The sequence below is a fragment of the Tauraco erythrolophus genome, chromosome 22 (assembly GCF_009769465.1).
Source record: "Tauraco erythrolophus isolate bTauEry1 chromosome 22, bTauEry1.pri, whole genome shotgun sequence".
Lineage (NCBI taxonomy): Eukaryota > Metazoa > Chordata > Aves > Musophagiformes > Musophagidae > Tauraco > Tauraco erythrolophus.
Window position 1 is genome coordinate 9,896,370 of NC_141486.1, and position 21,731 is coordinate 9,918,100.

Consider the following 21,731-nt stretch of genomic DNA (forward strand, 5'->3'; position numbering starts at 1 on the left):
CCTGTGCGTACCAGAGAGTCCTCGGACCTGAGTCCTCCCTAAAGTGCCACAGACAACTCGCAGGTGTTAAAGCAGTCCCAAAACTGCTCCAATTTGCACCAAAGGAGCGCCTAGGCAGCAGCACCTGCTCCCACACTCTGGTTCCTGCAGGAGTCAACACTACTGGTACTCTGCTCCCCAAGTACACAGTGAGCCCTAAAATGGGGTGTTTGACTGCGGGTGGGTTCTGTCCCCTCTCCCCTGGTCTGCTTTCCCCCTGCATAACGAGGAGTAGCCTCCAGGCCAACACCTGCAACCATCAAATCAACCGAGTTTTGCAACTGTCTTCCCTGGGACTTGTATCGCTCTCAGTAACGCAGGAGGTTCCTGCTGCTGGATGCCATCACCGAAAATAATTCACCCGCAGAGGTAAAACAAAAGGAGCCGTTTCTCAAAGCAAAAGAGCTGTTGATTTCCCCCTTTTCTCATTCACACATTGGTCTCAGGCCATAACGGATCAGTCATCAAAAGCAAGTAACACATTGTGCACTCATTCTTTTGGCTTCGGCCAATATTAACATAATACCCACATATTGTTTATTTATTCTGCTATAGTGCAAGTAACGGAGGTAATGCCCGACGTTTAAATGGGGTGGTTTTAAATGCTCGCATTTCCTTAGCTGTTATGATGCATTAGCCATCAGTAGTCAAATTGCCTTGTATTTGCAATTTTATGGGTACATTTTATCAAGCACACAGGAGCTGCATTCAAAGCATGAAAATAAAGTATTCCACTTGTGTTAGGCAAGCACTGTTCTGATGCAAGATATGGCCAGAAGGCAGAAATCGCCTTTTTTTTTTCTGCCCCAGCTCCAGATTCATCTCCAAATATTGCTTCTACTTGCAGTAGCGACTGCTAAGAGCCCCCTTTATGGCTGTGTAACATCCACGCATCCTCCCCACACTAGGAGCTCACAACTGAATTTAGCCTGCCGTGAAATCACCCGATGTTTCTTTGCTGTTTTAAAATATCTCCCAGCAAAACGTTGTCATTGCTCTCCCCCACAGAGAGAGTGGCTGCCGGGGTCACCGAGAGTCGCCTTCCCGAGTCGCCATCCAGACTTTCAGCTCCCTCCCGTGAAGCAGGAAAAGTTGCAGGGAGCAAATAACGCTGGTAAACAGAAGAAAAGAGACGTTCTCCCTGGGCAGGGCATCCAGGACCGCGCCAGCACCTTGGCCCACACTGTTGGTGGCCAGGACGTGTTGGGCTGCTGGGGCTTGGCCTCGAGCAGAGGCTGGCTGGAGCCTGGGCTCCCAGCTTGGTCCTTCGCAAGGGCAGGACCTGGGGTTACCCCACTGCTGGCCCCAGGACCTGCGCCTTGCCCCTGTGCCAGCTCCGGCAGAGCCTCACGGCTCCAGGGCCACACTGGTGGAGGGGGAAAGTCACCCAGGCTGTCGCCAAAAGGAGCTGCTGCTGGCAGGGAATTTGCTGAGGGGGAATTTGCTCCCTCTCGTGGGCTCCGAGAGCTGGTATGTGAGCCCAGCACACCAGCAGTGGTTGCAGAAAGGGATGGGATTCCTTCGCATCTTGGAAAACTGGAAAAACTCCTGTTTGACCCCCGGGAGTTGCTGGCACAGCACGACATAAGTGTTCAGACCCCCAGAGACGCACTCCCGGGTCGGGGCTTTGGCAACACCTACTGCTTTTGACAACCCAGAACTAAATCTGCTTTTTGACAGATCGAATTTTGGCTCTGTGGAGCTCTCAGCTCCTTCTCACATAACACTTTATTGCCTTTATTGTCTCTGGGTCTGCTAATTCTGTCTGGATTTATTTCTTCCAGAGAGCTTTAGCTGCCATTCAGCCAACTCCAGACTGAGTGCGTAACGTGAATATTGCAGCGCTCGCTCTCCGAGATGAAACGATGACATATTCCTCGTATTCTCTCGGCAAGTACAGCTCCATTTAATACATAACACCCGAGCAGCTATAGCTGCAGCGCCTTTTTTTCATTTTCAGCTCCCTTTAACCGTGTATTTAACACCAAAACGCCCCATTGCTTGTCATGCTGCAGGCAATGGGGCATGGAAAACCAGTCAAAGTGTGTGTGTAGAACGCCTGTGACCAGCGTTTTACTATGGATTAGCCTTAAATATCACTTGTTCCCCGGGAAATGAACCTGCACATCCTGCAGCACCCACGGGAACGGGAAAGGGCTGGGAGACGGGCAGATAACGGCACCGGCCGGGCCGTGGCGGGCACACAGGCCCAGGACCGACAGACCCGGTCCGGGTACAGCCGCCCACCGCCTGCTCGGCTGTCAGACGATGCTCTTTCGCCGCCGTGGGACTGTCCCGCTCGGTACGATCCCGACGGCAGCTTTAGCTTCTTCCCGTCCCCGGGGAGTGTACCGGGATGCGCCGCCGCGGCGGCGCGGGCAGCTCGCGGTCCCCCTCTAACGGCGGAAGGGCGAGCGCCGCGTCCCGCCGGCCGGAGGGCGGGCTCCGCCGGCCCCCCCAGCGCTCCCCGGGGCAGCCCGCCGCCCGAGCGCTCCCCGGGACCGGCGGCACCGCTCCGGCGGCCCGGACTACAGCTCCCAGCATGCACCGGGAGGGGACCCGCAGGGGAAGGGGCGGAGGGAGAGACTGCGATTCCCACAGTGCACTGGGAAAACACTTTTTAAAAATGATTTTTATTTTTTTTTCCAAACCAGGCCGCCTCACCCGTAGCGGAACCGTTAATAAGCGTCGAAAAAACCTCCCCGGCTTCACCCAGGGGCATTCCTCCCCCGCCCGGCGCCGTCGCGGCTCTCACTTCCGGCGCAGCAAACTACATCTCCCAGCAAGCACTGCGGCGCCACTACCTTCCGGTTCCGGCCGCTGCGGGAGCGCCCCCGTCCCCTCGGAGGGACCGCCGGGCCGCGGCGGGGCCAGGAGCGGCGGCGGGGCCGGGGCAGCGCGGCGGGCGGGGCGGCGCCGCCGCCGGGACGCACCGAGCTCCCGTTCTCCCAGCGCGGCCTGGCCGGGCGCGCCGCTTCGCCCGGGCCTGGCGGGGTCACCTTCATGGGCGGGCGGTAGCGCGGGGCCCGGCGCACGGCGGGGCCCGGGGCCTGGAGAGGCGTCGCCGGGGCGGAGCGGGGGCCGGGAGCGGCGGCGATGTTCGTGCAGGAGGAGAAGATCTTCGCGGGGAAGGTGCTGAGGCTCCATGTGTGCACCATGGAGGGCGCCGAGTGGCTGGAGGAGGTCCCCGAGGACACCACGGTGGAGAAGCTGAAGGAGCGATGCCTGAAGCACGTAAGGAGGGGTGTCCCGGCGGGCTCCTGGGGTTGCCCTGTGCCCCCCGGGAAACCCTCGGCGGTGCTGGGCCCAGCGGCGAGCCCGGGGCGGGTGTGGGGCAGAGAGAGCGCCGGAATCTACGCGCTTTCTGCGGTACGCGCCGGGTTCTGGGCTGAGATTGGGAGTCATGGTCGGGGGGAAGGGCGGGCAAGTCCCCGTGTGAGGAAAATAAGATTTTTCCAACGCCCTGTAAACGTCTTATTAAAAAAAAAAAACAAACGTAGCTCAAGTAAACGAATGTTTTTGTGTTCTGGTTTCCTGGTTCACTGTGTTTGCTGTTCCTCTGAATTATGTGAAACTGTTCCGTATAGAAAGAAAATGCACGTTTCAAAAGTTTTGTGTGTTGGAAAAGGAAGATTTTTGGGGAAACTACTTTGCAACCTCTAGTTACAGAGCTTGGCATTTGTTTTGCGGTAGTGTTGGAGATCACCAGCTCCTGCGTGCACTTTATGGACTGGTGGCCGTGTGTTGCAAGGGACTGGCGAACTGGCTTCTGGTGATTCCCCTTCAGAAGTTATAGCCTGGTTTGTTTCTTGTTTCTATTTAAGAGCAAACGAGAAAAGTAGTGACTGTGGAAGAGAACTTTCCTCTTTTGAACAAGTGTTGGCACAGCCTTACCCTGGGTGGGCACAGTGGCTAGTGGGGTACTCAGTGTGGAGACAGCAGGCTCTTCTCATGCTCTCCCCGTGCTCTAAGAAATATGGTCTTAACGGACATGTCCAAATGGGAAATCACTGGTCGCTGTCTGGAACAGAAAACATGTGAAAATGCACAGGCACAGCCGGTGGAAGTTGAGCTGAAAAACACAGGCTCTTTGTACTCACGTGCTCAGTTACCAGGGATGTGTTTGTGGGTGTTAAAACCAGTGGTTTCAAAACTATTGGACTGAATTTCAAAGATCTGTCGTGACAGTGGCTTGTGTTAAAGCAGAAACATGATTGACGATAGTAGCGTGTAAGACTGTGACCCATGGCCAGGGCTGTCCTGAAATCTGTCGTTCTGGAACCAACACAACACAGTCTGGCAGCTGGAGTCACAACCTGCTGCATTTCTTGAGAGCTTTGCTGAGAGACGTGTAACTTTGAGTGGCAGAAACAAGAGCCCCTACTCCCATCCCCGTTGTGCAGTTTACTAAACCTCATTTAACAACGTGTTTGGTCTTCAAAGTCTTCCACAGAGGTTTTTTTTCCAGTTGCAGTGGGAGAACATACCTGTGATAGATAATTACTTAACCCCCAGTTGAAAGGTAGAAGGTTTCCTCTCTGAAGGAGCACACTGTGCGCAAGAGTGGCTAGCAGCCCTGTGTCTTGGGCCACCTCGTTTGCTTTCAGCTAGAACCCTTGGAAACTGTAGGTCACAGCACGTGCTGCTTTGCTTGTCTCGTAGTCTTTACGTGCTTTTTGATTTAGGGATGAGAAGGGCTACGTTGGGGTTTGCTCCCCCTGAGGTAGATATGAACCTTTGGAGGGAAAATGGGAATGCAGGGCCCCCCCCCCCCCCCACTGTTAACATTCCTGGAAGAAGTTCAGTGCTTCCCCCTTGTCCTCCTTCAGCGCAGCAGCTGAGTGATTAAGCAGAAGAGTGGTGCAAAGACTGCCAAAACAGGGTGGGGTGATGATTATGTGTGTATGTCCTGTAATTATTAGGAAGCTTAATTGAGTAGATGCTCGCATTGCAAGGGCAGGAGACGATCGATAACGTGATGGCGTGATGTTTGATTTCAGTCTCTGCTGCTCTGTGCTAATGGTGTGGATTTGCATAACCATTATAGGTAATATATAGTTTTATGGAGGGGAAAGATAGAAATGGAAAAATCATCACTCCTGATGGTGGATATGTTGCAATGAATCTTGGTAGCACCTTGGGATAATTTATGCAGCCATCTCTTGCAAGATGCTGATTATTGTGTTCCCTAATGTCTTTGAAATCATTCTTTCAGGAAGCAGAGGAAGATGATATTTGCAAGAGGTTTGAACTAGGAAAGTGACCACTTTTCCCTCCATAATGTTCAAATGCTTACTGATCTCTGAAGTGTCACTCTTGGTGTCTTTTTTTCCTGGATTTTATATTTTGGCTCTTTTTTTTTTACTGATAAAGCAAAAAAACCCCACCATTTCCCACTACTTTTACCTCTTGACCTGTAATAACTTAGAGGTGATTGTTGTTAAACTGCTGCCCTTAGTAATGCTGTATGTAGTCTGTGAACAAACACCTGATAATAAGTCATCTCCCCTCCTAGTTATTTTCAAACTCAAGTTTCTCCATCAAAGTGTTCTCTTGGAACAGTCACTTGTCCCTGCACAAGGCCCCACCACCTCAGCAGGAGCAGGTCTGGAGCTCTCCCGTGGTTTCCTTAAAAAGCAACTGTTCATTTCAGAACCAGGATGGAGAAGGGCCATCTAAACCACAGAAACTCAAGCTTAACTTAAATATTTTTTTTATGATCCCTAGTTCTTGTGCCTCGGGATGCACAGATGTGGGCTGTATGTGTACATAACTCTACCTGTAAGTTTCCTGGAAGTGTGGGGCAAGCTTTTAATGCTCAGTGCTTCATTCCCATTTTTCTTAAGCTGCCTTAGTGATACTCACCTGGGTTTTAAGGTATGGTAAGGAGTATCTGTGGAACAGAGCTGCAAGGTGCTAGTTCTCAGAGTACAAGGATAAAGTAGGTTAATGCCTCTGGGCTTGTTTTGGATACTTTGTGAGGGATGCAGATGGTTTGAGCCACCCAAGCTTAGTAGTAGGGAGTGTCACTACTATTTTCAAATGTTTCTGTTAATCAAAGCAAGCAAAAAATGCTTTTTCTTATTTTAAAAACAAACATAAAGCCTGTGGTTTAATCAGCATTCCAAGCTTCACAAATAGCATTTAGCATCACCAGGGCTTACAATTTCAGCTGTTGCTCAGGCACCTGGGAGCAAAGGTTTCTCACCTGCCTGGCAAAGCGGCCTTCTGTAAACTCCTGGGTGAAAAAGAAATGCAAATATTTATGCTGGAAGCAAAACCATGAAACAGTAGATCCCCTCCTTACAGTCCTTTTGTACAAAAAGGTGTGAAAGGGCTCGTCTTTCCCAGCGTGCTGCACCTCTGACTGCTGGGGGTGCAGTGCTCGGGAACCCCAGCTGTGCCCCGGGGCAGCAAGGTGCACCCTGATGGCTCAGCTTCAAGGTGCACCCTGATTTCTCAGCTGCTTTTAATTTGTGTGACAGATGCTTCCTCTGCACTCTGCAGGGAATTCCTCTCCCCCTCACCGCTCTTCCTGTGGATTACCAGTGCTCTTCTCTCTCTAGGGAGGAAAACGTTTTCAGTTACACTTTATACAGCATCGTGTTTAATACAAAAATACTGTATTTTGGCAGACATGGTTCTCCTGAAGCAAGCTTCCATGGTGAGATCTGGTGTTTAGTGGTGGTAGTTCCTGGTGGGCTGTTGAGAGCTGGCAGAGGCATTGCCCAGTGAGATGGCCTTTCATTTCCAGGGCATGTCCAAATGTGAAGCTCAGTATTTCACTGAGCACTCTCTTTGATATGTGTGATGTCTGCATGTGCATTATTGTTCTGTGCAGTTGTTAACAAAGTGGTTAGAGGAACAGGAAGCAAGACTAGATGTCCACAGGACTTTTCTTTTAAAACAGCAACTTTATTTTTTTTCACTTACACTTTCACCTTATTAGTAAGTGTTACAATTGCGCACACACACACCTCTTGATATGTGCTGGGGGAGGGAAAAATGGATAATAGGTCCATATCATGTCCCATCCTGCCCCAAACATCCACCTCCCAGCTCCCACTTTCAAGTTCTTCCTTTCAGGGTTTGACTCTGAGGATCTGTAACAGTAATATTTTGAGCTTGTTCAGAGAGATGTTCCACTGATGTCCTTTTAGGTGTTTTGGGTAACTTTCCAGACCAATTACAGGAGGTACTCCCAGCTGCTTCTAGGCTTTAATGTGTTCTTTGGCTTTTGTTCAGCAGTTAAGATGCTGAAGGATTAGTAAGAAGCTACTGTTCTGCAAAGCAGGACTCAAACATTCTCGCCTCCATCTTATTGAGGCACCAGAACTGTGCAGAAGTTCAGAGGAGGAACTGAAGATCTGTGTTGAAGATAAGTGCATTATGTTTGGAAAAAACAGGTAGTTGAGTTTTCCATCAGTTGTAGTCACAACAGAAAAGGTGGTGACAGACTAAAAAGATTCTTTTGGTGGTGGCTGGTGATATATATAATGATGAACAGGACTAAATGGCACATCAAAGTGAAGCACTGATTCCAGTGGGGTTTCTGGAAATGGCCCTGTTACAGGAACGGTGAACACATTCTTCTGCAGACATGGTAAAACTGGCTTGGTAGAAACTGCATTAAAAGCTGTTTTTTATGAGCAGAGCAGGTGAGGTCAGTATTAAGTGGCTTATTTTGTGGCAAGAACAGCAGCATCAACGTCGTGGTTTTGGTAGGTTGTTATTTTTAATTTTGCCTTTCTGGAATTGCAACCACTCTGCTTTTTCCACTCTAACAAATTAGAAGCCTCTAGAAGCACTGATGTAATGTTCTTTAAATCTGTCACTGTGGATCTGGGACCCACTCTGGTGTGAAGATGAGTCAGTTCAAGGCCTGTGTGCGTGCACTCTTTTTTTTTCAGGATTTGAACTTGATTTCCTGGTGAATTAATTGACATACAGTTTAGAATTATAATAAGGAATGGAGCACAACGTTCATATATGAAAAAAATCTACTGTATGCTGATTGTTTATGGTTGGGAAGAAAAGTTGTGACTGTAACTTTCAGCAAGAGCCCAGGTTAGGGCTCCAGCACCCAAATCTGTTGGTTTCGTCTTGAAACAAGGTGCAGAAATTGCTGTTTCCTTCCAAGTTTAAGGTCAAGTATCCCAAAATCCTTGCTGGCAGTTGCTTGTTTAGTCTGCCAGTGTGTGTAAATAACAATTATTGGGTGAAGCAGAGAGTCTCTCCTCTAGTTGGACACTAGTTACAAATGAGAAGCGTACCGCATTATTATGGCCTTCCCTTCTGTAAAAACACTGGATGCTTTCCGTAGATTCACATTCTTAGTTCATGATACCAATTGCTACCCTCAGACTTCTCACTAAGAGCAGGTGACCTTGACAATCTGTTGCAGAATTAACGTAGCTGTGAGTCCTAGAGCATCCTTGTTTTGCTCCAGATCTCCGTAGGCCTGGGTATAGGACCAAGCACTCAAAATTAAAGTGTGATAGAGATGTGCAAAAGTACAAGTCTGCTCACACAGGCTGGTGACCTTGAAGGACTCATTTGAGCAATTGGACTGTAATGTTAGGTCTTTGAAAGTGGCTGCTTAAAGAAATTTTTTAGAGCATCATAATCAGTTGGAACTTAAATCATAGAATGCCTCAAGTTGGAAGGGACCCATAGGATCATCAAGCCCAACTCCCTGATGTAGCTATTAATTTAACAGCATCAAGGAAGGAATTCTAGAATCCTTTCTTTTGTTGATTATTTTTCCCAGCCAGGAGCTTGGACATGCAGGTAGAAACCTACCACAGTCAGTGTTGTTACAGCACAGTTTAAACTTCAGTTTCTTTAATAAAACACATTCTCTGCGCTGGCCTTTAGCTTAAGCTATTAAGAAGCTAGTAAATGATGGCAGAGTTTGTATGTGGAGAATCTTAAGTGCAAAGTGCAGTGATTCATGCAGTAAACTTATTTCTGTCTTCTGATCTTCAATATTTATTACCTTCTGCAGTGTGTACCTGGGAGCTTGGAGGATCCAAAAACCGTGACGCATCATAAGTTGATACATGCTACTTCTGAGAAGGTGCTGACAGACACAAAAACGGTCTTGGAGGAAAACATTCAAGATAGAGGTAAGATTGTCTGGTTTTTAATCCTGTCAGCCTGGAAGCATGAAATTGTGTTTTACTGTTTGGTGAGTTCCAAACAGTAACGTTTTTAATATCTACTCTTTGCTTTGACGTAGGAAGCTAATAAGGTGGCAAAAAAGGAAGAGGAAAAAAAGACTTCCCACCTCGAGAAAGCACCTTTAGCCGTTTGCTTTTCTTCACTCTTCCTTTTAAGAGCTGAAAAGGAATTAGGAGTGTTCATTAAATCAATAAGTTAAACAGATTATTTTAATCTCCTTTTAAAGGAAATTTTTTAAATCTCCAGAGCAGCATTTATCCTTCAAAATGATTCAAAAATAATTGTCTTGACTGAGTATTCAAAGACAGACAACCCAGTGCTTTTGGGGGATTTCTTGAGGTCTCCAGGTCAAGCAGAGGATGGTTGCCAAAGTGTATCTGAGTGTCTGCAGTTTAGATCTCACTCTGTCCTCTGCAAACGTAGGTCAGGATCCATCACACTGTAGTATCACTGACTACTGAGTATGTGAGGTATGTATTTGCTCCTGAACTTCACAGGTGTAAAGGATTAATGTGAAACAAAAGAAGATCTAAAGATGAGCTGGAGTCAGTTTTTACTAGACAGCTCAAGCTAATGGCCCCTTCTGGAGTTCAAGGGCAGTGGTGCAGCAAGTGAGAGAAGCAGGGCTGCTGTAAACTGAAATATTGTCTGAACCAGAAACTCAGCAGGAGTGGAGTTCCTGGTTTTTGCTTGAGTTCATGCAGGCTGGAGACCTGCAGCCTTGAACATGAGCGGTTTGGTGTCTCTTGCAAGGCAGTGTCACCTGTCACCTTTAGAGCTGAGAAGTGCCATCTTAGGCAAAGGCAAGGGACAGCATTTTTGCTGATGGCTGGTGTGTTATTTCTAGGCGAGGTGCCCTCCTGCAGAGTTTTGAATTGCAGTTTGCAGCAGCTAAGCAGTATTGACCGTGTAGTCCCAGTAAGCTGTCACATGAATGCCTCTTCACTCCTTTCCCCTCGCAACGTGCTCCACCTTTCATGTGCCTCACTGGTCAGGGAGCCGAGATCGCAGCCAGCAGCTGATTGCCACCGGCTGACTGCGCAGGGCAGCCAAGAGTCAGTGTGTGGGTCCTTCCACGTTCTGACCAGCTGGACAAATGAGGGTTAACAGCCTTCACCAGCTGTTGCTCTTGGCTGTTACGTGCTGAGCCAGATCAAGGGAACTTGGAGTGCAAAGCATGCTTTGTTTGCTTTTTACCTGCTTAATGTGACCGGACTAAAATCTGCATGTGTCTGGCTGTAGGACTGCAGATGCTGCCTGGGCCAGTTTTGGGCTCTAACTGGTGTGTCTGCATCTTTCCACCCTTGCAATGTACGTGGTAGTAGCTGAGGTGCCAGAAACTTGTGAAGCATTACGTGATCTCTAGAAAAAGGATGCCTTGTAAGGGGAAGGTGTTAGTCTTAAAAGCCCAAATCAAGCTCGTGCCCAGTCCTATGGGATGTCTGAGACTGAAGACTTGTTTGCCCTCGAGTTGCCCTGGTGGGCTACCAGTGATGCACCCCTGCTGCAGACCGTGAATCACACTGCTGCCATTCACACACAAAGGTGAGCTGCAGCCTGATGCTGGAAGTTCTTGTTGAAGCTCAGCACTTGGCTTGCTGCAGTTGAAGGAAGACCCCAGTTTAGACCAAAAACCATCCGTGGCCTGTCTCTGCTGCTTCATTCTCAGGGGAAGCACTGAAGGTGCTGATGCTTTCTTATTATGGTGAGCCAATTGAGGTACTATTAACATGTGAGACAACTGGAGCCTGTAATTCCCTTTCTTTAAGGGTGTTGTGTGAGGAGAAGAAAACTGTAGCAGTCAAAGTGCAACTAATAATGGACCATGTTTTGAATTCACTGTGCACTGAGGAATTAAAAACAGTGGAGGGAAGTGTGTCAAGCCATACAGGTTTTAAAGTGTGATAAAGGTCTGATGTTACAGTGGAATTAATACAAAATTCATCTCCAGGAAAATTGGATTTGCAAGGTATCTTAAAAGAACTGGTTTTGTGTTACTTTCTAATATATTTCAGTCATTCTCTTTCTAGATGTCTTGCTTTTAATAAAGAAGCGTGCGCCGCCTCCGCTCCCCAAAATGGCAGACGTGTCAGCAGAGGAGAAGGTGAGTTTGAAATCAAACTTCTTGACTTGGCCATTTTGATGAACTGCTTTATTAATGATCTGCAGAAGGATTACTGTGCTGTACTCTTTTTTGTTTGTTTGTTTCTAGAGGCAAATGCTGCCAGTTAAATTCTGGGGGAATTATTTCATATTTCTTCCAAATTTTGAGGAAGCTGATTTTTCATTTTTAACTTTGATTGTGAGAACATTTGCCTTGGAATAAGGCACGCAGATACACTCTGTGGAAGTGGTATAGATCTTTGAACAAATGTCTGATAACTGTATAAGCATAATTCAGCAAGTGCTTTGCTTTGTCTCTGTTTGAAAACCCAACAGAAATATGTTGATGTGCTGTCAAGCTGTCTTCTGTCTTTATCTGTGTGGCTTGTCACCCTCTAACCAGATCTCTGGAGCTGAAGTGTTGGCCCCTGCTATTCTTTTTTTATTTTGTTTTGTTGGAATCTAATTGTTACTGAGGATCAGCGATGCCCAGGACGTTGCTTACACACAAGTGGTACTGCAGTTGATATTATTGCATAAAAACTTTGAGTGATGCTTGTGCTTGACCTTGTGAATCCCCTGTCTCTCTCCTTGGTCCTTGCACAGCTTTGTTTCTTCTTGCTTCCTGCAGGTATTGGTGTATGTCTCTGTATCCCTTCCTGTAGGTATTGTGTACATCTCTCTCTTCAGTATGGTCTTGCTGTGCAGAATGTACACTGTAAGAACATAAGTTCTAAGACTGGGAAATATTTATAGTTTGTACCCTGCTATGTTTTGTCCTGGACTATAGGCATTTAGTGAAAATCCAAGGCACCAGATATCTCTGCATGATGCTTGCAAGTGGCAAAGCACTTCCAGTATTGAGCAGTTAAGGGTTAGTCTGTGCACAGGGTTGGTACATCTCTCGACAAGCCATGGGTTTGAAGAGCACGTGCTATGAGCAGACCATGTGGAGCAGAATAAGTCCTGGACGCTGAGGCCTCTGAGTTCTCTCCATGTGGATACATCACTTTCCCTTGTTACACTGGAGTTTCCCTGTGTGTTTAGATAATAGAAATAGGTGTAAGGACTGAAAGTGGGGCAACCCAGCAGGTCCAGTTCTGCTCTGTAATTGCAAAATGATGCTCGTGGTATCGCTAGGCTGCTGTTTCTCTTAGTTGCAAGTTACAGAGCACTGCTTGGTGCCTTGGTGAAGAATATGGAACTGCTCTCAGCTATGCTGTGTTCTCTGTTCTGTGGATAATGGGTTATGAAACCTGATTGTCTTTCCTATCCTTCAGAGGAAACAAGAGCAGAAAGCTCCTGATAAGGATGCTATTCTCAAAGCAACTGCAAATCTGCCTTCTCGCAGTGTAGATCGCACTGTGGCCCATCACAACATGAGAGATGTAAGTATTACACTTGACTTTGACTCACACACTGACATCCTAATAGGCTTTTGTCTTGTATAACCTTTTCTCTTGCATGAGAATGGGATTCTGTGTAAGAGAAATTCAAATGTATATGATGTATATTGAAGCAGATAGCTTAAGATTTCGACACAGGTCGTACTACTTAATGATAATAAAACGCTCTGTTCTAAATCATGATTTTTTTATGTTTCATTTTTTCTTGGTAAGCCTCAGTAAACATATTCAAGATCTGGCAAATGTGAAGTTAGAGGTTTTTATTTCTTCAGTCTTAAACAGTTCAGATGTTTGCAGTGGTCTTTCTCTTCCACGGTTTTGAAAAGAGAAACTAGACATAAATTTTGACTTTAGTAGTTGAATGCTGATAGAGGCTGTGGTGCTTCTAACTGTGTCTTCAGCAGTGTGGGGACTACTTCTACCCTTCTGTACTAGTAGGGGTATGAAGCAGCAAATCTGCCTGCATGCTGTGCCCTCGTAAGCTAACGGGGACAGTTGACATTTAAGCTGTCTAATGGCCAACATGTCCTACTGAGCAGGGTATCTTTAAAAACAGATGTCCAGCTGAAAAGAATTTGTGAGGCTTCAGTTTAGAAAATAGCTTCAATCTATTGTTCAAATCTAGATTACTAGAAAGCAAATAGTAGAGCAGGAAGCTCATTAGTTCACGGAAGCAAGTAGCACTGGTGCAGAGCTTCCGTGACTGTCTTCTTACAGCACCTTCTGCAAAGTCACAGTGTTTCTGTGAAGCAGTGAGTTTTCCTGAACACTGCCCACCTTCCCGTGGTACCAGATGGCAGACTCTGGTAGAAATAAAAGGACTTTTCTGCCCAGTAGCTTTTAATTACGTGTAGCACTTCACAGGCAAGACCCAGTGTTTCTTGAGAGTCTAAACAATGAAGATAAAGCCTTAATAAAGCAGCCTTTTGTGCAGGGGGCCAGCCTACTGCTGAGATACTAACAATAGATGTATTAAGGTTCAATAATGTCTGGTAACTTCCTGTCTAAATGTTTTGACAGTTTCCTTTCTTGCAGTTCCAGACAGAGCTCCGGAAGATCTTAGTGTCTCTCATAGAAGTTGCACAGAAATTGCTAGCACTGAACCCAGATGCAGTTGAACTGTTCAAGAAGGCAAATGGTATGAACTTATCTTTATAGCTACTAACTCAATCCGGGGAACTCGTTTGCTTCCTTAGCAGAAGAGTGGGTTTGCAGAGTGAAGTCCAGACCTCCATGTAATAGCAAAGCTACTACAAACTTTGTGGCAAAGATTTCACCTTGTGGGTATAGATTATGTAAAACCTGTACATTTATGAAGTCCCTTTGGGATGGCTGAAAAGTTCCATTTAAAAATAAAGTCAGTAGTAGTGGAAAAAATTGGAAAACTTCACAAGAGTTGCACTTTAGGGATGGTAAGGAATAGTTGAAAACGCATAAGGAGTTAGTAAGATGAGGAGAAAGCGTAGCTGTTACTGAGTTTGTGGGAAGCACTTCCCCTTGAGATCTGCTAGGACCAGATCCAACTCACTTTCATTAATCAGCTATTTTTCAGTTATTTAGAATCTCCTATATATTTACTTGTGTGGAAGTACTATGGTAATGTGAGAGTTAGCTGTCTTTTGTTTAAGGTCTGTAACACATCTGGACGAAGTTTTTGTCCAGGAAGAATCTATCTGAGCCTGATCAAGCCGAGTGCAGCAAAGTAAATGACGAGATGGCAAATTCGGGGCAGAAACGAAAGTAGGGATGGAAGAAAAGAATGGGGTTTGAACTTAACACGTGCCATTCCATTGAGAAAGGGGTTTATTTTAGTCTGAAGTCAATCTGAATGTTGTTTTGTTTGTGTATGTGTAGCCATGCTGGATGAGGATGAGGAAGACAGAGTGGATGAGATAGCTCTGCGACAACTTACAGAAATGGGGTTTCCAGAAAGCAGAGCTGTCAAAGCCCTTCGATTAAATCAGTAAGTGTACTCAGCACGCTGCCTGTAAAGTACTTGATATGGTTAAAAAAAAATTCTTTTTTTTTCTCAAGTCTCCTTATGTGGGTCACCTATAACTAGGTTGGAAAAAGCATTGAAGAACAGTGCTGCCTCAGGCAGGGCGCGGGTGCAGGTGGCACAGGGAAGGGGAAACAGTGCCGTACTTGCTCTGGAAAGAATAGCTGGTCTGTGGTTCCCAAGGCTGTCAGCCTGGCACTATTTTCCAAGTATTAAACTCACATTTTCTTCTGCTTTAGATTCAGATTTCACAGAGCAGAAAGCAAATCTTGCCCATCCAGATTGGTCTTTCAGCTTTAGAGAAATACTTTGTGCTAATATTTTTTTTTAAAAAAAACACTCAAAGAATATTGTGAAGTCCAGATAGCATCTGTAGGAAAATAGGGGTCATGTAGTTCTTCTCATGCCCTAGGAAGAATCATTGGTATTACCTCACTGCTGAGAGTTTGCTGAGGGTTCGTTAGGCTCTTCTCAAACCTCTAATGGTAGAGAACCAACAACATATTCCAGTCACTCTTAACCAGTATCTCTGCCTTGTGGCTCAGAAAGACTTTCTCCCCCAATATTCTCCATCTTTCATGTGGTAACTGAAAAGCCAAATAGGCAAAGGCTTTCCTTTCTATGAGCATGTAGTAATTCCCGCGTGTCAAATGCAATTACATGTTCAGTTGTCCCATCGTTATCTTTGCTGCTTCCTCTGATTTCCTTGGGAAGAGATGTGTTGGGGCACTCTGAAGATCCCTTAGCTGGAGCACTTACACTGCATAGCAAGTGACTATGATCATGACTCTGGTCATGATCTTCTGTTTCCTTGGGCTGGGAAGAAACCTCTCCCTTGAGGGATCCCAGGTTTCCTCTTAAGTCAGAGTGGAGGAAGAGCAGAGCGGTGCATGTCCAAGTGCAATTGCTTATGTTGAATTTTGTTCTTGCTCAAGGCATATTGTGCACATACAGTGTTTTTCACCCTCTTTCTTTTGTTGTTGATGATGTTCCTTGATCACTGGATAGATGTCTGAGAGGATCTCCTTAAACAACAAAGCAGCTTGCATCTGAGATGTGGTTCCATGTAAATTTGGAACATGCTTTGTTTGCAGTTTTGTCAACAGTCGCAAAGAGTGTTTCTCTGTTGTGAAATAAAGCAGATGACGTGGAGAATAAGGTGACTCTCTCAGACATGCCTTTTAAAATCCGGGTTGCAGCTGTCCACAAGTTGGACTTCATTCCTCTGGCTTCAGAGAAGACTGTGGTGCTCTGAATGCACAGAGGATTAAGGTGCTCTCAGATTTGCTCCAAAACTTTTATTTATGACTTTTGAGATACTAATTAACCTGCAAGTTGCTATACCATGGGAATAAATGCAAAAGCAAATGTGTGTGGAGCACTGCTGTACGTCTGGAGTGTTTCTCATCCCTGTGTTTTGATTTGCTTTTCAGTATGTCAGTGACACAGGCCATGGAGTGGTTGATAGAACACGCAGATGACCCTACAGTGGACGCTCCGCTTCCAGGTCAGGCTCCATCAGAAGGCACAGCTGAAGCTGGTGCATCCTCTGCCGAAGCAACTGCAGGTCCTAGTTCAGAAGTGGGTGGGGAAGAGGCCAAGGATGAGCTGACAGAAATATTCAAGAAGATCCGGAGGAAAAGAGAATTTCGTCCAGACCCACGAGTATGTGCTGTTTATCTCACTGTAGATGTAACTGTTAGGACTGGAAAGGACTACTTGGGCACTCTGTAATCAAAATAAATGTTTAGTTAATAAATTAAATGGGATATCTGGTTAGATGTACATTATGCTGGCTTGACAGTATTTTAGTGGAAGTCTTTAGAGACTGTTTAAATTCAGGTTACTGAAAGGGGTATTACCTAATTAATGCATTGCTGTTTCAGATAACAGTTCTAAGTTACTGACACTGTTATTTCTCTACCTGAAAACTAACTGATGGGACTGACATGAGCTGCCAGGCTCCTGGAATTGCTTTTTAAGACTGCTGCCTGGGAAGGAAGGGTCGCAGGACAGGAGTAGATCCTTTTACTGTAGAAAAGGACAGAGGAGGATTATTGTAATTAGGGGGCAAGGAAAAGTATCACCAGCAGATTTAAGTCTTGCAGCAAATGCAGAAGTGAGCCTTCTTTCAGAACACAGTATTAGCTGGAGTGAAAGTATGTGGTGTTATCCCACTGTAGACTCACCAGGAGGTGCTCTTTAGAATCCAGCACTTGGCTTTTACAAGTAGCTGTTTCTTGTGATTTCAGTCAGAAGATGCAAAGGTATTTGATGACCTGGGTACAGTTTCTAAATGATGAGACATTCTCATAGCAATATCTAGGTCTAAATACATAATGCTCACTAGCAATATAATAATCCAGGAAGTAAAAATTAAATTGAGTGAACAGAGCTACAAATGAATGTGGAGCTTGATCTGCCAGTGAGATGTGAACAAAAGCTTTGTAACATGAGAGAAGTTCTAAAATAAGGTGTTTCTATCCCACTCTTCCTCAGTCTACCTCAGGCACACTCGCTGTCTGCCTTATTTATATTCAGCTTTCAGTGTTGAAGATAGAAACTGTCTTCACTCTTGAGATTTATTCTTCCATGATAAAGAGTATTTGAAAACTTTGTAAATAAGACTACTTAGTGGTCTTCAAATGAAAAAAAAAAAGGGGATTTTTACCCCACAAAATGCTGTTGCACAGAAGGCGAAACAATGTGATTGGTCTCATTTCTGTTTCAAATGTTACATTTATTAAGCTGTGCAAATCTGATACAGGCTGTCATTGCCCTGATGGAAATGGGATTCGATGAAAAAGAAGTGGTGGACGCACTCCGAGTAAACAACAACCAGCAAAATGCAGCTGTGAGTACAGAACCATTTTTGTTCCTTACTGCTATAATAGTCTGCTCAACTGATCCTTTTCATCATGGATTGGTCTTTGTTTTGGTTGATCATAAAGCCCAACTGCTACTGGAGATGAAATGAGCACTATATGTTTTGTGCCTCTTCCAAATTAGATGCACAACTAGAATACAAAGGTTTTGGACTTCTTGGAGAGCTCAGCATGTGGGAGGTTGAGACTGATCTGGTTGGGATAGCATATGGATTTTCAAAAAGCTTTTGAGAAACTTCCTCACCAGAGTCTGCAAAAGGGATTATGCTTTCGTGAGAAAGGAAAAGGTTTTCCAAATAATTAGTAACCGATTAAAGGACAGGAACAAATGATCAAGCAAGAGATTCTGACCATGCAGTGTGTAAATTACCGTTCTGCAGCAATGTATTCCAAAGTTTATGGAATCAAAAAACAGGAAGGTCTTCAAGTACCAATTAGTTATGGTATTATTATTACCAACTAGTTGATGATATGTTAAGGAAAATTATGTGGACACAGTTGACAGCCAAAGCATCCTCTCCTCTTAAGCTTTCAGTGCTGGCCACCCTTAGAGAGACGATATTGGGCTGGATGGTACTTCCAGGGTGCCACATTGTACCCATGTTGATGGGGTTCCTAGGATAGCATGTATCTTCCCTGAGCTTTGAAACATCCAAAGTTGGTATGACTTTATCACCATACTGGGTAGTGCAGCTGTTCCTGTTGAAATAAAAGTTGATTTCTGTGAGAGCAACGCACAGATGAATAGTAATCTAGTCTGAAATGTATAGCTTAGTCTTTAATGGTGAGAGGCAAAAATATTTTTAACATGTCACGTTGTCAAAACTTTTGAGACACTTTCATTCTAATGGAACTGATCATGAAATCTGTTGTGTTTGGCAATTTCTTTCAGTGTGAATGGCTGCTGGGAGACAGAAAGCCTTCTCCAGAGGAGTTAGATAAGGGCATCGACACTAATAGCCCTCTCTTCCAAGCCATCTTAGAAAACCCAGTGGTACAGTTAGGGCTAACCAACCCTAAAACTCTACTAGGTAAGTCCTGCTTGGGTTCCTGATGGATAGACACTGTCTCTGTAGTTGCTAGCAAATAAGAGTAGAGGCTGCAAGATGACAGCACAGCACGCTTTGTGGGATAGGTGCAGCTCTGTACCCTTTTCCTCCCTTTCAGCAGCTGTGTTGTTTGTTTACTTCATCATGCAACTCAGCTAAACCAGAACAGAACTTGGGGCTGTCCCAGAAACGGTGCTAATTCTGCAGGCTGCTGGATTACACTTGCTGAACTCAGAACTTTCATAGCTGCTGGCTGCAATGCTTTTGTGGATTTAGGAGACCTTTTGTGTGCTCCCTTTGGCTGGGAGGGGAAAAATCAGGAATGCCTGTCTAGAACTCTGATTATTTCACAGAAAAAACAAGGCTGTCTCCTGCTGTACAGCTTACTGTGTGTTGAGACCTGATCATTGAGATGGAAGATAACTTGTGGAAAAATAACCGAACAAAAAGTCTGAGCTAAGGCCTTGCCTATCAAAGTTGAGATAATGGATGTGAAAATACACTTCCCCTTGCTTGGGTTTCAGCTCCATGGAAAAGTCTGTGTGCTCGTGGTCAGAAAGGCTGTGAGCACAGCAAGCACCCGACTGATGAGCCTGACAGTGAAGCACAAATCTCTGATGAATTGGTCTCTCTGACGCTGGAGGACAATACAGAAGAATGACATTGGCTTTGTGATGTATTTATAAAGTTCTGGGTTTAGTCTATGGCTTCAAAATTTATTTGAAGCAAGGCTTTTAAATAGAGGGTGTATGCACAGCTCTTTCAAGAGGGCTTTTAAAAATGCTGCTGTAAATGTAATTAGGAGAGTTTGCAAGCCTTTAAATAATTCAAGAGCAGAACCTTCCCACTCTGATTTCTGAACAAATGGTCTCTTCATTTCGAACCAGGGTTCCACACTGCAGCTCAGAATATAAATAGAAAATGAAACGCCATTATATTCACTTGTAAAGCCTGGATGAACATCAGAGAATGTATTGCTAATGATACATCTGCAAATTGCTTATGTCACAGGTTTTAATAATGAATGTTTGCATTTAATTAGATACTTGCAGAATGTTGATAAATCTTGAGTTTTAAGCTTTTGTATCTGTGTAAAAGAATGGAGTTCAAGTGGTGGAAGGTGGGATCTGTACTTTATTCCGGGCTTTTCTGTAGGCATGCTGCATGACCTTGAGCAAGGTATTAATGATGAGCCTTTCAGAGGTGCTGGGTACTCACAGCTCCCACTAATGTCAGCTGGAGCTTTGTACATTCACACTCCTGGGAGAATGAAGGCACTGACCTTGGTGCCCGTCTGCCAGACTCTTACAACACTGACATTTTGGTGACTTCTCCGAATAGGTCAGACGTGCAGCTGCTTTTTTTTGTCCTGTTCTGTAATGACTGCTCCAAATGTCCAGTAGTCCAGCTTTTAGTGTCTGTCATAAGGCTTATAAATTATTGCCTGGACCGTTCTTCTGCCAGATTTGCAGCTTAGCTCTTGCAGTAGCTGTCGACTGCCTTCAACTTAAGTAGAGGAGTGAAAACGAGCACATTTATAAAACCAAACCAATGAAAACAACAAAGCTTATTGTAAAGACAACTGGGAATAGAAAGAAAAATCTGCTCTTAAATATTTGGATCACATTGACTGTTCAGAAATGGAGTTGTTCTGCACAGCCAATCTTTCCCCTTCTGCCTCTGTCTAGGCAGGTGGAACATCCTCTACTCTCCAGACACCAGGAAGGAGAAAGCACGTGCTGCTCAGAGGGAAGATGCATCTTCCTTTCTGGCTCCAGGAGCCTCTATGAAAAGATAGAGCTCTGAGATTTGGGGGCTTGAGGGGCTACACTGGTGCTGGCTCTGTTGCTTGTTCCTGGGTAGCCTTTGGCATACCTGCTTCTTATTTTGCTGGCTTAGTTTTCTCTCCAGAGGTGTTATGAGAGAGTAGCCATAGGACAACTGAAGTGCAGCGTAGGAGAGTGAAGGTAACGGAGGCAAGGGGGTGGTGGTGCTTTCGATGAACTGTCTTGGTTAAGCACCAGGGAGGAAAAAGATACTGGTGCAAGATCCAGCCATTAGGAAGCAAGGGGGTGGTGGTGCTTTCGATGAACTGTCTTGGTTAAGCACCAGGGAGGAAAAAGATACTGGTGCAAGATCCAGCCATTAAGAAATCTAGGTTGGGATGTGGAAAAATCTTTGATCAGAAGAGTGGAGTTGCAGAATAGTCTTCCCACAGGAGCCAGTAAATGACCCAGTTCTAAGGTGGGCTTTCGTAAATGGACGAGTTGCATTGCAAGTTCCCTGCTACTGCCTGTAGACGTTTGCTAAGGCTTTAGCTCTTGAAACCCGTGTCCTTGAGATTTTGTAAGACAGACTGTAATCCAGGTTGAGTATTTAATCAGCCTCTGTCTGCAGTGAATTTAATGCTGAGGAATGGGGAAAGCGTAACAGCCTGTCACATCCCAGTCCGTGGAGATTTAGGAGCACGAACAGTAAATGTGTGATGTGTAATCCCACCATTTTGGGGTGATGTTTGCCCACTGCCCTTGAGTTGTAACTATTTCTAACTGTCCTGATGTTGAAGCATCCCAGCCAGCGAAACCTTTGACTAAAGGCCTAATTGAGTGTTGCAATTTCCATCTCTTGGCAGCCTTCGAGGATATGCTTGAAAACCCCTTGAACAGCACTCAGTGGATGAATGATCCAGAAACTGGGCCCGTCATGCTACAGATCTCTCGAATCTTCCAGACGCTGAATCGCACGTAGAGGGGAATGCCAGTCCACTGTGCCACTTCCTGCTGTCCCTCGCTTCACCTGCTCCTCCACGGGAGGGTGCATGGATTGTCTGGGGAGGGGGACGGATGGAAGGGGAGGGGGGATCCTCTCTGAATGGGTCTCTCATGTAGTTACGGCCAACTGAAGTTAATTGCCTTGTGGATTTAGTGTTAGTGGAAGAGGTTTGGAGACTTGTTTATGTTTTCAGGTATTAGGTTTAAAATCAAGTATATCAAAAAAATAGGAAAAGGTTTTGTGAAAACAATTAAGAATCCGGTTGTTGGAAAGGAACATGATAATGCTTGTTAAA

At 45.4% G+C, this 21,731-nt stretch overlaps 1 protein-coding gene across 2 annotated transcripts; it reads left to right on the forward strand.

Moving 5' to 3' along the window:
• The first annotated feature begins 3,126 nt into the window (after nucleotides 1–3,126).
• On the forward strand, nucleotides 3,127–21,440 carry UBAC1 (UBA domain containing 1). 2 transcript variants are annotated; one of them, XM_086625163.1, is made up of 10 exons: nucleotides 3,127–3,273; nucleotides 9,047–9,167; nucleotides 11,253–11,326; nucleotides 12,606–12,713; nucleotides 13,752–13,869; nucleotides 14,586–14,694; nucleotides 16,164–16,395; nucleotides 17,498–17,584; nucleotides 18,508–18,646; nucleotides 21,297–21,440. In XM_086625163.1, the coding sequence occupies exons 1-10, from the start codon at nucleotides 3,136–3,138 to the stop codon at nucleotides 21,410–21,412; spliced, it is 1,242 nt and encodes a 413-aa protein (XP_086481289.1). In that variant the 5' UTR covers nucleotides 3,127–3,135; the 3' UTR covers nucleotides 21,413–21,440. The 2 variants fall into 2 exon arrangements, with proteins under 2 accessions (XP_086481289.1, XP_086481290.1); XM_086625164.1 differs by having other exon boundaries at nucleotides 13,767–13,869.
• Nucleotides 21,441–21,731: the final 291 nt, after the last annotated feature.

Excerpts from the sequence above, each read along its gene's own strand:
- UBAC1 (XM_086625163.1), top strand. The coding sequence starts at position 3,136 with ATGTTCGTGCAGGAGGAGAAGATCTTCGCGGGGAAGGTGCTGAGGCTC. Across the intron at positions 11,327-12,605 it reads ACGTGTCAGCAGAGGAGAAG|AGGAAACAAGAGCAGAAAGC; the intron begins GTGAGTTTGAAA and ends CCTATCCTTCAG. Across the intron at positions 16,396-17,497 it reads AATTTCGTCCAGACCCACGA|GCTGTCATTGCCCTGATGGA; the intron begins GTATGTGCTGTT and ends AATCTGATACAG.